Below are 18,635 nucleotides of genomic sequence, written 5' to 3'. Positions count from 1 at the left end.
TTTTATAATGCTACTTCCCCCTCTGACTCTTCTCTAACGCCAGTTTTTACGTCTCCCTATCCAGCTTCTGGAGTGTTTTGTTTAACAAGAGACATCTCAACTGTTCTTCCCATTCCCTGTAACTATACTAATGTTCTCCCAGAGAAGGAGGAACCTGTGTGGGTAGTTTCTCCAGGTACTCCTATGTGCCCTACTACCATACCTGTAGATTATGACCAAGGTGATTATCTGGCTCCTAACTATACTACTGAGAAGACTATAGTGTCCCATCCTATTTTCTACTTTCATAAGTCCCCGGGGTATGAAGGGGTTGCATCATATGAGCGGTCTGTCACAATTGGGGATTGGCACCTATGGTGTACAAAGTCTCCATTTCTTCTTCGTTCCCCCTGGGATAGGGGCTCGCATTATGGGCATCCTAATCTCCATCCTGTGCCTACATTTATTGGGAACTTTCGTCGCCCTCTCCTTGGTCATTACTGGCTCTGTGATAATGTCCTCCACATGATTCTTCCCCCCACATATGATTTTTGTGTATTGGTAACCTTGAATTATTTTCCTAAAGTTATTCCTCTTCTCAAGCCACCATCCCCGCACCGCTCTAAGCGAGAGGCCTTGTCCTTACCCTCCTCCGTTGCCACAGAGGATGAGGCGATTGAATTAGCCCTCCAGTATATTAACTCTACTTATCCTCTGACTAAAAAGAGACTTGTAGCCCTTTCTGCCACGGCCTGGATTCCAATTGGGGGCCCGGTAGCGGGTATTACTGAACTAGGTATGGCCACCCGGAGACTTCAATCCCTACTTCATGTTCTAGTTCATGAGCTGAATGTGGTAGTCAATGCATTGCAGGATCAAATTAATGAATTAAGTATAGTTTCTCGGTATAACCGTATGGGTCTTGACTATCTCTTTGCAGCCCAGGGTGGTCTCTGCACAGTGCTAAATTCTTCAGAGTGCTGTACTATTGTCATAAATAGGACGCATGTAGTTAGGCATGCCATGGATAAAGTCCTACAGTTGGCCAGCCTTAATGTGGAGGATTACCGAGGAGGATTAGACCTTACCTCCTGGTGGTGGTCATTGACCTCCTGGATACGTCCTTTGTTTATTTCCCTAATAGTCTTAGTTTTAGCAGGGTTGTTGTTTTGTTTCCTGGCCTCATGTGCTTCGGCAGTATGCCGTCGGACCTTAACAAGTAGGGTAATGGTGGTTCATAAGTCTATTCCTAGTTAGGATCACTATAATCTCCAGAGTTTGAGTAGTGAGACTTATCTCTGCATAAGCTGATTTTAGTCTCAAAGGGGGGAATGAGGCAGCCATGGGCATAATATATATAAGAAATCATATTAAGGGTTAATTCTGTTTAAAGGTGCTCAAATACTATTTTAAATTCTCAGCCCTGCAAATGAAGAAATGCCAGATGGTTCATATTATTTCAATGTCTAGCTTGCCGAGCAAAAGGTTAAAAAGGTCAGAGACAGGAATTTCTTTCACCCTTGTGAATGATGAATGCTAGCTCAACATCTGTATACTATTAGGCATATTGAATAGTTTTGCAAGCAGGCATGAGCCAGACATATGACACATTGTAGTTTAAGGAATAGGCTGAAATATTATTTAGAAGTTCTTGATATTTAGAATATGTTTTATAAGGATGCTTATTTTAGAATATGTTTTATTCTGTAATTTCTATGTAGAATATTTGTTCAATTCTTTGTCTGACTTTCTAAGCAAGGACTGCAGTGAAGAGGCCAACATGTGTTTTAAGTTATCTGCAGTTCTGGCTGGTTCAATGTATAAGCTGATAGGTGAAAGAGGTCAGGACTAGTCAGCTCTCTTCTCCTTGATTAATTATAGGTAAAATGTAGAAATGGTCTTGAAAGTAATAACCTGATATGTATGCTATTAAGTAAGATTGGCCCTTGACCCCTTTAATGAATGCCAGAGTTTAGTTAGCAGTTAGTACTAGGAATATGAGAATAATAAATGTAAGAATATCCATTATCCTCTAAGGGAACCCAGGTTAAGCTATAGATGAGAAATCAATCATAATAACATGCAGGAGTTCTGGAGACCAAATGTCTGGTGTAAGGGGCCCCAGGTCAGTTTAGGATGTCTGGAACCTATGTAACTGATATTTGTATAGAACTGATTGGTTGAGGCAAGGTAATCAATCTATTCCTTAACCAATTGGAGAGTAAGGGGGCTAGGCTAGGCTAGATAGAACTGTATTTAAGTGGGAGAAGAAGCAGGTTACGTCAGAAGGAGCTCAGAAGAAAGAGAAGGACAGAAGGAACAGACAGAAGAAGGAGAAGACAGCATAAGAAGAGAAGCAGCTGAGACAGAAGCCACAAAGACACAGAGAGCTGAGAGAAAGACACAGAGAGCTGAGAGAAAGACACAGAGATCTGAGAGAGAGACAAAGAGAGCTGAGAAAGAGAAGAAGAGACTTAATGCTGATGTTCTACTTTGTTTGCTGGCAAATAAAGAAGATTTCTCTCTCATTCTGGTGTGCTGTCTGACTCCTGAAGTATCATAAATTCATGCATCAATTCCTGCAACAGCACCATTAGAAAGAGCAGATTTCCTTCTATCAGAATATGTAGTTTTCATTTTGGAGTCTCTTCATATAAGGATTGCAAAAATGCCCTCAAATGTTTGCGGGCAGCAGCCTGTGATTTCTTCACTACACCCTTGATACAAGTGTAGTAAAAGTGATTCTTCTTTCAAAAAGCACCAATTTTTTAAAATAAAGAACACATTGTGTTATAAAACTGTATTCAAGAAAACTAAAAAAACAGGAATGTTTTTTAGGATGTGGAAGAATGAGGCCAGGTTTCATAACAGGTTTAAAGAAAACTGCAGTCAGTTAGGATGATCGACTTGGCCAATTATGATTGGTGGACCCTGTTGCAAGGTCTGAGTGTCTGTTGCTGGTGTTTCTTCACCCTTACTACAGTTTGACCTCTTAGTGAACTGTAGGCATCAAAGTAAGCCTAGCAACAGACACTCAGGAGCCAGGAGGTACCAGAAGCATACAACTGGGCAATGAAACAAACAATTCTGCCTTGCAACAGGGTTCACCAATCATAATTGACCAAGTCTAACTGGCTAAAGAAGTTTTCTTTAAACATTAGATTTCTTTGGCTTATTTCACACGTTTTAGTAAAATAAATAAATAAAAAAAATTTAAATGTGTGTTAGAACAGCCTAACCTAAATGTATATAAATTAACATATGTACCAATTTAGCACACACCAAATTTAAGACTTGATGCTGGATGTACCTACTAACAGCCAAGCATAAAAACAATTTTTATACCCGCAGTATAGCGAAGATACTTACCTGTAGCAGGCATTCTTCGAGGACAGCAGGCTTCATATTCTCACAGGTGGCTGACACCGATCCACGCTGCCTGGTCTGGCATTTTGCCACAGCTAAAAAGAGAGCTTTGTGGAGCGCAAGGCATACTCCACTGCACATGCACGAGTGCCTTCCCGCCCGCTGAGCAAACGTGGTCTCCTCAGTTTAATACTAAAGCAAAAAATAAAGCAAAAATAACCAAGGAGACAACTCCAAGGGGAGGTGGGAGGGTTTGTGAGAATATGAAGCCTGCTGTCCACAGAGAATACCTTTGCTTTCTCCAAGGACAAGTCAATAAGTGGCTTGAGTCTTGGTGTAATGAAGAAGGTTTTAGATACATAGGAGAATGGGTAATAAGTGGAAAAATAACAGGTTGTAACAAGAAAAAGGATCCTTGGAGAGAAATTCAGACAGTATGTTTCTAGACATTTAAACTAGAAGGCGGGGGGGGGGGGGGGGGGGGGGGGGGAGTTGACAAAAAGAAACAAGGGAATTCAGAAAGTCACCCCCAGAATAAACATGATGGCAGAGGGAAAGGTCATGTAAATATAGAAAACCACCTAAACTCGCTAAGCACATGGAAAGCAATAAGCATAAATGCTCATAGTCTAGGTAAAAAGGTTCAAGACTTGCAAGCCCTGATGCTTGAAGAAAACTTGGATATTGTTGCTATTACAGAGACGTGGTTCAATTATTCCCATGAATGGAATGTGACTATACCAGGCTATATTGTTTTTAGGAAGGCCAGAGAAGGCCGAAGAGGTGGAGGAGTGGCGCTGTATGTGAGAGACAATATCAGAGCGGCTGAAATGCGGGGAACCTGGGGAAAGGAAGCAGCTTTATGGATCATCCTAGAAAGAGAAGATGGAACCTGTATCCACTTGGGGGTTTATCTACAGACCTCCGGCACAAATGGAGAAGCTAGACAAGGATCTGATAGAAGATATTCAAAAGATTGGTATGAAAGGGGAGGTGCTACTGTTGGGAGATTTCAACTTGTCTGATGTGGCTTGAAAGCCCTGTTTGCAGAATCAGAAAGAAGTAGGGAGATTGTGGACACCTGTCAAACTGCCTTGATCAAAGAAATGGTGACGGAACCCACGAGGGAAGGGGTTGATGCTGGATCTAATAGTGATCACCACACAATGTAGTTTGATATAAGGGCAAACGCGGAGTGCGGACGTACAAAACAAAGTACTGGATTTCAGATGTAATGATTTAGATAAAACTGGGAAATACCTGAAGGAGCTGTTGGCGTGGGAAGGCGTAAGAGAAGTGGAAAATCCAAAATTCCAGGAATAACAACATGTATAGAATGTTTGTACATTTGGGAAGCTTCCCAGGTGCCCTTGGCCTGGATTGGCCGCTGTCGTGGACAGGATGCTGGGCTCAATGGACCCTTGGTCTTTTCCCAGTGTGGCATTACTTATGTACTTATCAGTGGTCAAAGCTAAAGGCTGCTATAAATATGGCAACTGATCCTGGCAAGATCCCAATACAGTACATTTTATGCTGCTTATCCTAGTGCAGCACTGTATAAAAAATAACCACACAGTAGATGCCCTACGATGCATGGTGATCGATCATGTCATGTCACCTCGTCCTTCCGGCATTGGAGTCCTAAACACTGGAATGCTCTCCCGCAGCACCTTAAAATTCAAGCGGACCACACCCTCTTCAAGAAGTTGTTGAAGACCTACTTCTTTGCTAAGACTTACTCCCCACTTTGCACCGCTGATTGATGCGCCCTCCCTGACCCTTACCCTGCTTAGATTCATACTGTTAGATACTGTTTCCCCCTGTTTACTCCTTGTATACTTTTCTAAGTCTCCTACCTTGTAATTTTACTTAACTTTTTGTAAGCCACATTGTGCCTGCATGAGTGGGAAAATATGGGATATAAGCGAACCATAAATACCAATATCTAGAGGAGGTGATCGGAACGGAAAATTACTACAGCAGGAAATTTTCTGGATTTATCATCTCGACATTGTAGAACCTAAGGGGTTGAATACGTATTTGCATTGGGGATGCTTCATGTGATGGTTATTAGCAGTTTCTGGAATTCCATTAAGGGTTGGGTGCTTCCGGTACCATTTAAAAGACACTGCCGCCATAGTTTTCTTTCCATGGTGGTAGGCTGACGAGGAGGCAGAAAGACTGTAAGCTATGAGTTGGATTATATTAGCAGGGGTGCCATACTGAAGGAGTATGCTAATGAACTCGTCTTGCTTCTACAGGTCCGGTGTGATATTATCCCTTGATAAAGCTATAATTGCGAGACAGGCGCCTGTCGGGGTTGCAGCCACACTTGGGCACGCAGATAAGTGTTGTAAAGTTACCTCGTTAGCACTGATTGATAAGCATATCCACCTTAATGGACATAGGTTGATAAGAGTAAGAATATGTGTGGGATTAAAGAAGTACTGCAGCAATACAGTGAACAGTGGTAATGAAGAAAATTAGAAATTAAGGATCACTAATCCAAAAATTTTTTAAAACCTAAAACATTCTTTTGTATAATTGGAAATATTGAACCGCACATTGAGGAAGGTTGGGGGATGTCTATGATTAAATGTGTCACGGAATAGGGGTTCCTTATTGGTGTAATGAAAGCCCTGGTGACCATATGAGACTTGCCCCGAATGGCACTTTTGCGTTATACTCTACTATTTTTTGTTTGTATATGTGATAACTTTAGTGGATTGACACCGCAATAATTTGACAGTTATCCTAGAAATAAGCAGTGGATATTCCCCAAGTCCATTTTAATAATGTCTATGGACTTTTCCTTTAGGAAGCCAGCTAAACCTTTTTTTAAACCCCGCTAACTGCGTTTACTACATTCTCTGGCAATGAATTCCAGAGTTTAATTACACATTTAGTGAAGAAATATGTTCTAAGATTCGTTTTAAATTTACTATTTTTAGCTTCATTGCGTGCCCCCTAGTCCTAGTATTTTTGGAAAGAGTAAACAAACGATTCATGTCTACCCGTTCCACTCCACTTAGTATTTTACAGACCTCTAGCATATCGCCCCTCAGCCGTCTTTTCTCCAAGCTGAAGAGCCCTAGCTGCTTTAGCCTTTCCTCATAGGGAAGTCGTCCCATCCCCTTTATCATTTTGGTCGACCATCTCTGTACCTTTTCTAACGCTACTACATCTTTTTTAAGTGTCCTCATTTTCGTTTTCCATTCCTTTCCTAATACCACCTAACATTCTATTTGCTTTCTTAGCCGCCCCCACACATTGAGCAGAAGGTTTCAACATATCAACGACGACGTCTAGATCCCTTTCCTGATCGGTGACTCCTAACGTGGAACCTTACATAGTGTATCTATAATTTGGGTTCCTCTTTCCCTCATGCATCGCTTTGCACTTGCTCACATTAAAAATCATCTGCCATTTAGACGCACAGTTTCCCAGTCTTGTAAGGGCCTCCTGTAATTTTTCACAATCCTCTTGTGATTTAACAACTTTGAATAACTTTGTGTCGTCAGCAAAATTACCTCACTAGTTACTCCCATCTCTAGATCATTTATAAATATGTTAAAAAGCAGTGGTCCCAGCACAGACCCCTGGGGAACCCCACTATCTACCCTTCTCCAATGAGAATACTTACCATTTAACCCTACTCTCTGTTTTCTATGTTTTAACCAGTTTTTAATCCACAACAGGACTACCTCCCATCCCATGACTTTCCAATTTCTTCTGGAGTATTTCATGAGGTACTTTGTCAAACGCCTTTTGAAACTCGATACACAGTATCAACCGGCTCACCTTTATCCACGTTTGTTCACTGATTCAAAGAAATGTAATAGGAAAAGGGAAATGGGACTTGATATACCGCCTTTCTGAGGTTTTTGCAACTACATTCAAAGCGGTTTACATATATTCAAGTACTTATTTTGTACCAGGGGCAATGGAGGGTTAAGTGACTAGAATGATGAGGCAAGATTTTCCTTCACTAAATCCATGTTGGCTTTGTCTCATTAATCCATGCTTTTGAATATGCTCAGTAATTTTGGTCTTTATACTAGTCGCTACCATTTTGCCCAGCACCGACATTGCACTCACTGGTCTATAATTTACAGTAATCTCCTCTGGAACTTTTTTTTTTTTTTTAAATCGGCATAACACTGGCCACCCTCCAATCTTCTGGAACCATGCTTGATTTTAAAGATAAATTCCATATTACTAACAATAGTTCTGTGAGTTCATTTTTCAATTCTATCAGTACTCGGGGATGAATACCAATCCCATCTAGCAGATTTGCTACTCTTCAATTTGTCAAACTGCGCCACTACATCCTCCAGGTTTATAGAGATTTTATTCAATTTCTCTGACTTTATAAAACGGAGACACGATATTAGCTTTGCACACTTACGGTTTAGTTTCTCAATTTGTTCTCTCACTTGAAAAAAAAAACAAAAAACTGAGGGCTCACAAAAGGTTTGTTTTACACCGGCACTGCATTTTTAGCCATAACCCAATAATATTTGCTTTTTCAGCAGTAGTATGTTAACTCTATAGATTGCACGCACTTGTATCTAGAGGACACGTACAGTATTCACGTCACTCCCAAAACCTTTTTATACAAATCTTATAATTCAAAAAGAGAGTACAGTATTCCTACATATCTGTCAATATATATTTCTTAATATCAATACGCATACTTATTATATGTAGATCAACCACCTCAGTAACCCTGTTGCAGAGGTTTATGCTATTTCTATCTTCTCGCTCTTCACCTTTTCCAAATCTAAGCATTCACCATAACTTTTAGGTTTACACATCCTATGCTATCCCCTCTTTTACCTAGATACATAGTTTTAGACACTTTTTTTTTATCTATATAACATACATAAAATATACTTCTGATTTTTAAGATGTTCTTTCTTTTTCAGGTATTAAGCATCATGTGCATTTTATTAAGGCTAGCTAAGAATCCCATACATCCAATAGAACGCACTATTTTTGTACAATATTGTATATTTTACTGTATTTTATATTTATATTGTCAATTTACTTTTACATTATCATTCCTGTACAATAAGAGTATACATACATATATTTTATGGCTGTCACTTCTATGTCTACTTATTTATTCTGTGTCAAGATTTCATTGATTGTTCTATTCCTGTCTTTATTGATTTCTTGTATATATGTGTTTTTAGAATCCTGAGGAAGGCCTTTTTTGGCCAAAATACGACTTGTGTCGCGTCTCAGATGTTGTAATAAAGACACAATAATTGGACATCGTCTGCTGTTCTATTTTTTGTCACCCTCGAGGGTATTCTTGACCCAGACACTTTTATATGTAGAATGTTGTATTTTCAATTTCTATGGTAACTGTTTAACTGACTTATTTCTGCACTCACTCTGATTTTTTTTTTTTTTTAATTTAGCACTATGCACGGGGTGTTCCCGACTAATAATGCTGCATTTTTCACTTTGTACGGTTATCTGACTACTACTAAACATTTCTAGAGCACTACTAGGGTTACGCAGCGCTGTACAAATTATTATCCAACCCTAAGTGGATAATACAGCTGATACCAAACTGAACTCACAAACAACTTGTGTAAAAAGAAATGGAAAAGCTTCAGAGGTCTGTGGTAATACAGTACCCTAGCGGACCCAGTCTGTGGAATGCTTCTTTAGCACTCAAAGCTCTCTCGGGGCTGTCCACACTAGACCTCAATCTATCATTGGCAAAAACCCTTTTGTCAATATTTACCCATTATATATCATTTATTTAACCAAAAAAAACTTTATTTTTCTTTTATATATCACATATGACATGCAGCGCACTTATCTGTACCAACGGGGCCAGACAGAAAACCTCTCACTATAGAGATTTCACTAAAAGAATATCCCCTGCAAGGGGGGGGGGGGGGAGCAAACACACCAAACACCGGTACTGCATGGAAAGAAAATAAACAGCAAACTAGTTTGAAATCTTAAGAAATATCTCCAGTGGGAAAAACAAATTTACCACAGAAAGGTGTACTTTCATGGAGACAATTAGTTTATCAGATAAAGTCCCAACAAATAGTATCGACACTACAAACATAAGAGGCTGTATAATACTTGATGTTTTGAAGTACAAACTGAATAAGCTCAGGTGGTGGCAGGGAAATGGGAAGGGACTCAGTACCACTGATTATTGCCCTTTATTAGCAGGAAAACTCCCCAGACTCAACTGATATGTGGCCTGAAGACCTTACCAGGCATAATCGTCAACATAGCCATGCTGAGGCTCCTCAACCCCAAAAGCCCAGGGTAGGACCGGGGGGGGGGGGGGGGGGGGGGGGGGGGGAAGTAGGGAAGAACTTGGAACCACCCATTATTTCCCCGCACAAGCTACAAATATAGTCCTTTCACTCAGATTTCCAAATGAATTAGACTGGAATAAATCATTCTGGAAAGCTGAAAATCTAAGGAGCTGCAGTACACCACCTTCCGCTGGAGAGAGAGAGAGAATACCGAGGTTCTATGGGAGCACAGTACCCTTAAGGGCAGATCACACACAGAACTACTTTCTATCTCTGTTTCCATCCACTAGTCGATGGGCATAACCCACAAGTCTGGATTTCCTTTACAAAGGAAACAGTGCTCTTCAAGTTTGGTACCCTTGCTATATGAACTCTATCCTATTAGAACATAGTAGTTCAGGCTTTTCCTCATGTTCTCGTCTTTGGGCATCTCATCACTGGCCTCACCCATCGGTTGTTTGCATATGTGTCTACTTTACCTTACGATGCTATTCCATTACCCATTTTGACTGTCTGGCTCGTACAGCAAAAAGAGAGACAGCTGTATTCTTATCTAAGCAGAAAGACTCAAGTCTGAAAAGAAGTAGACTATCTTCACTACTTTCTGCCTCAATGATCCAAGTCGCCTGGCTTCAGTCTTAGCAAATTACTCACGTTAACTGACTTGACTCTGGAGTGCATTCCTTTTTCCTCTGAACAAGCAAGGCAGCATGAACCTTCCAACAAAGCCCACCAAAAACAGCTCTATTTTTTTTTTTCAAAACACTCTAGACTGTAAAGAAGATCTTGACTTCATCTTGGAAAAACCCCACACCACAAATTCTCTGCAGCTTTTTCCTCACAAGCTACAAATAGTCCTTTCACTCAGAGGTCGGGGTTCCTGCTCCTGGGCATGCTTTCAATACCTTGCTGGTCTCTCCCTCTCCCTGACTTATGCTTTCAGAGTGAGCAGAACTGGCAAAGTATTAAAAGAAATAGCAAGGGTCATTCAGACTCAGGCACACTTCTTTCAGGGAGCTGCAGCAGACTCAGTGAGACACTAGGAAACAGGGAAATGGAGTTGGCAGCCCCTGTGGAAGGGACAGGAAGTTGTCACAGCAGAGGAGCGGGCAAGGCAGATTTTTGGCACCCTTGACATTCTCCATACCTTGAGCTGTCCCCAACTACCACACATATAGCCTCAAAAAGAAGACAAACATCCTGTTCTATTTGCAGAACCTAAACAAACAGGAGGGGGAATCTGACCTACATACTGGCTGCTCCCCTGAACTTCAGATTCTGTAGTTACTGGACAGTGCTATTAAGCAAACGAGGGGGGAGCTGAAAGGTGTGAATGCACCTACCGTGAACCAGAGTAGGATTTAGACTGGGGAGGAAAGAAGAGGATACAGCAAGATCCCCACAGCTCGAGTGCTAAGATCAGACTGATCAAACATGTGGACAAAGGGGAGCCGGTTGATATTGTGTATCTGGATTTTTAAAAGGCGTTTGACAAGGTACCTCATGAAAGGCTACAGAGGAAATTGGAGGGTCATGGGATAGGAGGAAATGTCCTATTGTGGATTAAAAACTGGTTGAAGGATAGGAAACAGAGAGTGGGGTTAAATGGGCAGTATTCACAATGGAGAAGGGTAGTTAGTGGGGTTCCTCAGGGGTCTGTGCTAGGACCGCTGCTTTTTAATATATTTATAAATGATTTAGAGATGGGAGTAACTAGCGAGGTAATTAAATTTGCTGATGACACAAAGTTATTCAAAGTCGTTAACTCGCGACATGATTGTGAAAAATTACAAGAGGACCTTACGAGACTGGGAGACTGGGCGGCTAAATGGCAGATGACGTTTAATGTGAGCAAGTGCAAGGTGATGCATGTGGGAAAAAAGAACCCGAATTATAGCTACGGCATGCAAGGTTCCACGTTAGGAGTTACGGACCAAGAAAGGGATCTGGGTGTCGTCGATAACACGCTGAAACCTTCTGCTCAGTGTGCTGCTGCGGCTAGGAAAGCGAATAGAATGTTGGGTATTATTAGGAAAGGTATGGAAAACAGGTGTGAAGATGTTATAATGCCGTTGTATCGCTCCATGGTGCGACCGCACCTTGAGTATTGTGTTCAATTCTGGTCGCCGCATCTCAAGAAAGATATAGTAGAATTGGAAAAGGTGCAGCGAAGGGCGACTAAAATGATAGCGGGGATGGGACGACTTCCCTATGAAGAAAGACTAAGGAGGCTAGGGCTATTCAGCTTGGAGAAGAGATGGCTGAGGGGAGACATGACAGAGGTATATAAAATAATGAGTGGAGTGGAACAGGTGGATGTGAAGCGTCTGTTCACGTTTTCCAAAAATACTAGGACTAGGGGGCATGCGATGAAACTACAGTGTAGTAAATTTAAAACAAATCGGAGAAAATTTTTCTTCACCCAACGTGTAATTAAACTCTGGAATTCATTGCCGGAAAATGTGGTGAAGGCGGTTAGCTTAGCAGAGTTTAAAAAAGGGTTGGACGGTTTCCTAAAGGACAAGTCCATAAACCGCTACTAAACGGACTTGGAAAAATCCAAAATCCCAGGAATAACATGTATAGAATGTTTGTACGTTTGGGAAACTTGCCAGGTGCCCTTGGCCTGGATTGGCCGCTGTCGTGGACAAGATGCTGGGCTCGATGGACCCTTGGTCTTTTCCCAGTATGGCATTACTTATGTACTTATACCCCAACACAACCTCCCAATTTCTACAACTGTAGTACTCACTCCTTCTCCTTGCTCTGCTTTTCAACCTGAGTCAGATACTCCCATTTGTGTTCAACCACCTTCTTGCACATCACAAGAACTGCATCCTTCTTGACCTATAGTAAGATGAAAGAGGAGGGAGGAATTGTTTTACTTGTCTCATGTGACAGAATTTAAGTGCTGATGTTAACAAGCATTAGATTATTTTTCAGCACCTCAGAAGGAGAAATTAGAACTTACCTGCTACTTTGCTTTCCTTTGGTCCCTCCTGACTGGCCTAGATGGATGGGTTATGCCTTCCTATTAGCAGGTGGATGGAGACTGAGAACCACAGAATTCTGGTGGAGCCTGTAAGTTATCTGTGCAGTCCCTTCCAGAGTCAGTATGACCTTAACAAGCAGAAAGAACCAACAAACCTCCCCCCCCAACCCTCCCTGCCCATTTTCAAGTCCTTACTCAAAGCCCATCTCTTCTCCCTTGCTTTTGGTGCCTAACCACCTTCCCCATTCATGATACCTACACTGACTACATAGTTTGTTACCTTTAGATTGTAAGCTTTCTTGAGCAGGGACTGTCCTTCCCCATGTTTAAACTTGTACAGCGCTGCGTAACCCTGGCAGCGCTATAGAAATGCTAAGTAGTAGTAGTAGTAGTTCTCTCCCATGGCTTCAAAATCCCACATGATGTAAAAGAACACTGTACAGCAAAGGAAGCAGCTGCATCAAATAGCTAGAGCGGTGACAGAGAATCTACTGTTGAACCTTGTCTAGCACCCCCCCCCCCTCAGGAAGTACACCAAAACAAATCTCTGTAGAGATAACAGCTAAAAATAAAGAAGGCCAGATCATATCAGTACAAGTGGTTTCTAGACCAGTCTGTAGGGACTAAAGGAAAGCAAATTAGCAGGTAAGGTCTAATTCCTCCTTCCATAGCGTCCCTCCAGATCAGCCTAGATGGATGGAAGTTCCAAAGAAGTGAGCATCAAGGGTAGAACCCAACAGCTGCATTCTTATGATTATTAACATCTACACGAACTGACTAGCAAAGGCATGCAAACAGGACCAGCCCGCTGCTCTAAATCTCCTGCAGCGGTATCAAAAGCCTCTGCTCTACTTCTGTTTAGGAGGTTTTTTTTGTATTTTTAACAGGCGCTAGAGCCAAACAAGGCACCCCCAAACTGAACTGAAACCCAGGAGAAAAAGCCTAAAGGCACTCAACTTGAAAACACAGCAGAAATACCAATAAAAAAAATTAAATAAAATAAAAAATCACACACAAGCAAGCCAAAGAGGCCCTCTCCATGGCATAACAAAGGAACTTAAAAGTCATACTGGGTCAGACCAAAGGCCCATATAGCCCAGTTTCCAACAGTGGCCAATACAGGTCACCAGTATCTAGCAGAAACCCAAATAGTAGCAACATTCCAACCTATAAATCCCAGGGCAAGCAATGGACCTTTTCTCCAGGAACCTGTCCAAACCCTTTAAGCCCAGATCAGCTAACCACTGTTACTGCATCCTCTGGCAAAGAATTCCAGAGCTTAACTATTCGTTGAGTGAAAAAAATATTCCCTGTTTTTAAAAGTGTTTCCATGTAACTTCACTGCATGCCCTAGTCTCTCTACTTTCTGAAAGAGTAAAAACCAATTTCACTTCTACACCACTCAGTATTTTGTAGACTTCAATTGTATCTCCCTTCAGCTGTCTCTCTTCCAAGCTGAAGAGCCTTAACTTCTTTAGGCTTTCCTCATGAGAGGAGTTCCATTCTCTATCATTTTGGTTGCTCTCTTTTGAACCTTTTCTAATTCCACTATATCTTTTTTGAAATAGTGACTATGAATGCAATACTCAAGGTGAGGTCACACCATGGAGCAATACAGAGGCATTATAGTATTCTCGGTCTTATTTACCATCCCTTAACTAATAAATTCCTAGCATCCTGTTCGCTTTTTTGGTCACCGCCATACACTGGACAGAGAATTTCAGTGTACTGTCTACGACGACACCTAGATCTTTTTCTTGGGTGCTGACTTCCAAAAGGTAGACGCTAGCATCAGGTAACTTTGATTTGGGTTGCTTTTCCCAATGTTAATCACTTTGCATTTGTCCACATTAAATTTCATCTGCCATTTGGATGACCAGTCTTCCAATTTCCTAAGGTCCTCCTGCAATTTTTCAGTCCGCATCTGTTTTAACAACATTCAATAGTTGTGTGTCAGCTGTAAATTTAAACCACCTCACTTGTCGTTCCGATTTCCAGACTGTCATTTCTCTAAACGGAGGACAACGAATAGTGGAGTGCCGTAGGGATCTCTACTGGGACCAGTGCTATTTAATGTTTTTTTTTCTTTTAAATTCTTCTATAAATTAAAAAAGCAAACAAATAAAAAAAACATTAGCACCAGTCACAGTAGAAACCCCTGTGGCACTCCACTAATCCTCCATTTAGAGAAATGGCCATTTCGCCCTTCTGTCAAATAACCAATTCCTAATCTACAACAGAAAATTTCCTCCTATTTCATGACTCTAAATTTTCTCAGGAGTCTCATGAGGAACTGTGTCAAAAGCTTTCTGAAAATCTAGATATACTAGATCAACTGGCTTACCTTTATCCACGTTTATTCACACCTTCAAATAAATTGGTGAGGCAAGACTTCCCTTGGATGAAACCATGCTGAGACTACGTGTTACTTAATTGTATTCTATATAATTTCCATTTTACCAAGCACTGAGGTCAAGCTTACCAGTCTAATCTCCTGATCACCCCTGGAACCCTTAAAAAAAAAAAAAAAAAAAAAGGAGCATTACACTGGCTACCCTCCAACCTTCAAGATGGTATTTTTAAATGTCCATGTCAGATTTGAAGGCTTAACCTTTGAAGCTGATCCTTTTAGCTTCTTTTTAAACATTTTCTTCATTTTATCATGGCTGCCCTTTCAAAAATTAAATGCTGCTACAATAGATTTCCTTTGTGGCTTCACTCCAGATAGTAACTCAAATTTGATCACGTTATGATCACTTTCTCAGTGGATCCAAAACTGTTAACTCTTGTACTATACCCTGCATTCCATTAAGGGCTAGATCCAAAATGGTTCCCCCTCATCGGTTCCTGGACCACTTGCTCCAAAAAGCATAATTTATTACATCAAGGAATTTTCTCTCCCTAACACTCCCTGATGTAACATTTATCCAGTCAATATTGGGGGAATTGAAATCACCCTTTATTATACTGTTACCCAATTTGCCAGCTTTCATAATTTCTTCATCTGTCCGTTCTTTCCTGGTCGACAGTAGTACAGCCCTAGAAGAATACTCCTGCTGTTTCATGTAGAATATTTATTTTGATTCAATTCTCTCTAAGATATACCTTACCCCCCCCCCTCCAATTTGATCCCCTCTATCATTGTAATATAATTTGTACTCTAAGTGTCCCATTGATTGTCCTCCTTCCACCGTCTCCGAGAAGCCTATTATATCTACCTCATCATTTAGTACTATATACTCTAACTCTCTTATCCAAAAGGAACTCAGAATAAAAGTGGCTCAGAAGAGAAAGCCTCCATAGAAGGAATTATAGTTCAACTGAAAACTAGTTGTCAGGAGCTGCGGAAGGAAGGGGGGGGTCTGAGAAAACCACCTGCAAGCAAGGTAAAGCCTGGGTGCTGCCAAAACTGAGCACAAAACAAAAAGACTGGAGCACTGCCAAACCAGAAACTTTGCTCTGAGTAAAAAAGTAGGAAGATGAGGCTCACCTCCCAGGAAAACACCCCTAGACAGAGAGACAAAATAAATAAATAAATAAATAAATAAACCCCAACACCTCCAGAAAACAAAAGGAACTCCTCAGGGACAAAGAACCAGGAAGTATAGGGAGGAAAGGGGAGAAGGACCCAGCTACTCAGGTTCGACACCCTTGGGGTACAATATGACCCCTATGGGCCACAGCTCCAACCAACAGCAAAGAAACCCTGGGAAAGAAGCAGAGAAATTAAGAGCCAGAATGAATTACAAACACTGCTAAACCCAGTATCATTTCCCCCCCCCCCCCCCCCCTTAGTGCTAGGAATCTCCAGGCTTACCAGATCAGTCAAGACTGCACAGCTAATTTATAAGCTCCACCAGAATTCTGTAGTTCTCATTCTTCACCCACCTACCGGCAGGAGTGCATAACCCATCCGTGTAGGCTGGTCTACAGGAATGCTAAGGAACTTCATTTTATATTTAAAGCAGCAGTACCAATTAATTGGTCAACTTACTTCTAATTTCGTCCTTTAACTTATTCCTACAGCTTTACTATCTATTCATTTATACATATGTTGAAAGATGTATACTTTTTTTTTTCCTTTTTTATTATAACCTACATCTCATGTCGTCAATTTTAGAGAACAGAGTCTTTAGAAATGGCAGAATGGTGCCTGGGGAAACAATTTTGATCTCTCTTTGGGCATGTGTTTAATTCTTCAAGTCTATAGTGGAGATTTCAAACAAAGTTTTCATGGGAACCATGAGCTACCTTAAGTCACTTAAGTTTCCTGGACTGATTAATTGTTGTACTTTGAGATATATGCTAGCAGCATACTCAACCTAGCCACTAATTTTGGCAAGGGAAGGGGGGGAGGAAAGGAGTGGGTGGAGAGGGCTCTGTTCATATTGCATGAAATATGTTCATTACTGTTATGTAACCACTTTGCATAATGCTAAGGCTTGTTCAAATGAATTCAAGAAACAGGACACAAGCTTAATTAAAAAGCAAAAAGGATGACTTTGCAAAACCCCCGTCATCTCTCCTGCAATCTGTGTTTTTAGCTCTCCCTTTAGCCTCCCCATTCCTTTGTGCATCAATCCAGCCTTTTCGTGCTGAGCAAGCACAGTATACCTACTACATGAGGCACCAGGCAAAGAGGGAAAGGGAAATGGGACTTGATATACTGCCTTGCTGAGGTTTTTGCAACTACATTCAAAGCGGTTTACATATATTCAGGTACTTATTTTCGTACCAGGGGCAATGGAGGGTTAAGTGACTTGCCCAGAGTCACAAGGAGCTGCAATGAGAATCGAACTCAGTTCCCCAGGATCAAAGCCACTAGGATCAAGCACTAACCACTAGGCTACTCCTCCAAAGCCCTAAAAGCAACACCAGCAGCACTGGAAGAAATATAAACAACAGGGAAAGAAATTGAAATGGGGGGGGGAAGGGGGCAGCAGGAGCCACTAGGGACAATGGCAGAGGTGAGGAAGGATTGGTGGAGCAGTAACAGCACAAGCAGGATATAAGGAAATCATGGTCTCAGTGGCAGTACTATAGGTCTGAAAGTTCTGTTTCCAGAACAGCTGTGCAAGCATTAAGTGAGCACTGCACCAAATCCCCATAACTGTCATTCCTCCAGGTAGAATCCTAGTTTGGAAGAAAGCCATCTGCTGGGGAGGAACATCTGTGCCTTATACCACCAGAATCTTGTTCATGGGGGATGGTGGCTGCCAGGTCCAAATACTTGTCTATATCTTTTTTTAGGTCATGAGAATTATCAGAAACAACTAGTAGCATTTGCATCACAGAAACAAGGGTGTCTGGTCTGGCAATGAAGCACTGACAAACTAGTATACTGGAGTGCACAGTACCACACCTTTCGAGAGCTGCCCTCCACAGATATGGGTTTCAAAAGATTGTTGACAGTCAAGGAGTAATTCTTCCCATTCAGATTTTTCACAAGCACTTCAAAGGATCTAGATTGTTAAACAGAAACCAGAAATTAGAATCCTGAACATAGGATAAAATGGCAATTTATACTCATGTGTCCACTGAAGTTCCATGTATACTGAAATCTGTCTGATGATTTGATATCTAGCTAAAGAATATTACTGTGCTTGACCTTGGAAGTAATTATTTTATATACACGATTAAGTATTCCCGAAACTGTAAATCATACAACCAAGATAAACCTGGAATAAAATCCAATACGCCTCCTTGCTCAACAGGCATCATGGATTAAACCAACACAGGGGTTCTCAACCCAGTCTTTGAGGCACACCTAGCCAGTCTGGGTTTCAGGATATAAATTTGAATATGCTGCCCCCATTGTATGCAAATATATCTCATGCATATTTATTGTGAATATCCTGAAACCCAGACTGGCTGGGTGTGTCCCAAGGACTGGGTTGAGAGCCCCCAATACACATGCATACCCCTACCTATGTATTCATATGCGCACACACAAAATTGTTCTTTTAAGGTCACTGTAGAGGTGCTATTGCCAAAATGCA

The 18,635-nt window shown here is 41.2% G+C and overlaps 1 protein-coding gene across 1 annotated transcript in view; it reads right to left on the bottom strand.

The window, feature by feature from the left end:
- Positions 1–18,635, bottom strand: part of CACYBP (calcyclin binding protein) — a 57,936-nt gene that overhangs the window by 11,365 nt on the left and 27,936 nt on the right. The window contains exons 4-5 of the mRNA XM_030206302.1: positions 17,999–18,098; positions 12,397–12,491 (exon numbers count right to left, since the gene is read on the bottom strand). Coding sequence (XP_030062162.1) covers positions 12,397–12,491; positions 17,999–18,098 — 195 coding nt within the window. The remainder of the gene's footprint in view (positions 1–12,396; positions 12,492–17,998; positions 18,099–18,635) is intronic.

Source organism: Microcaecilia unicolor, chromosome 6 (assembly GCF_901765095.1).
Source record: "Microcaecilia unicolor chromosome 6, aMicUni1.1, whole genome shotgun sequence".
NCBI lineage: Eukaryota > Metazoa > Chordata > Amphibia > Gymnophiona > Siphonopidae > Microcaecilia > Microcaecilia unicolor.
The sequence above is the reverse complement of the archived record's forward strand: the minus strand, read 5'-3'. Positions and strand labels throughout refer to the sequence as shown.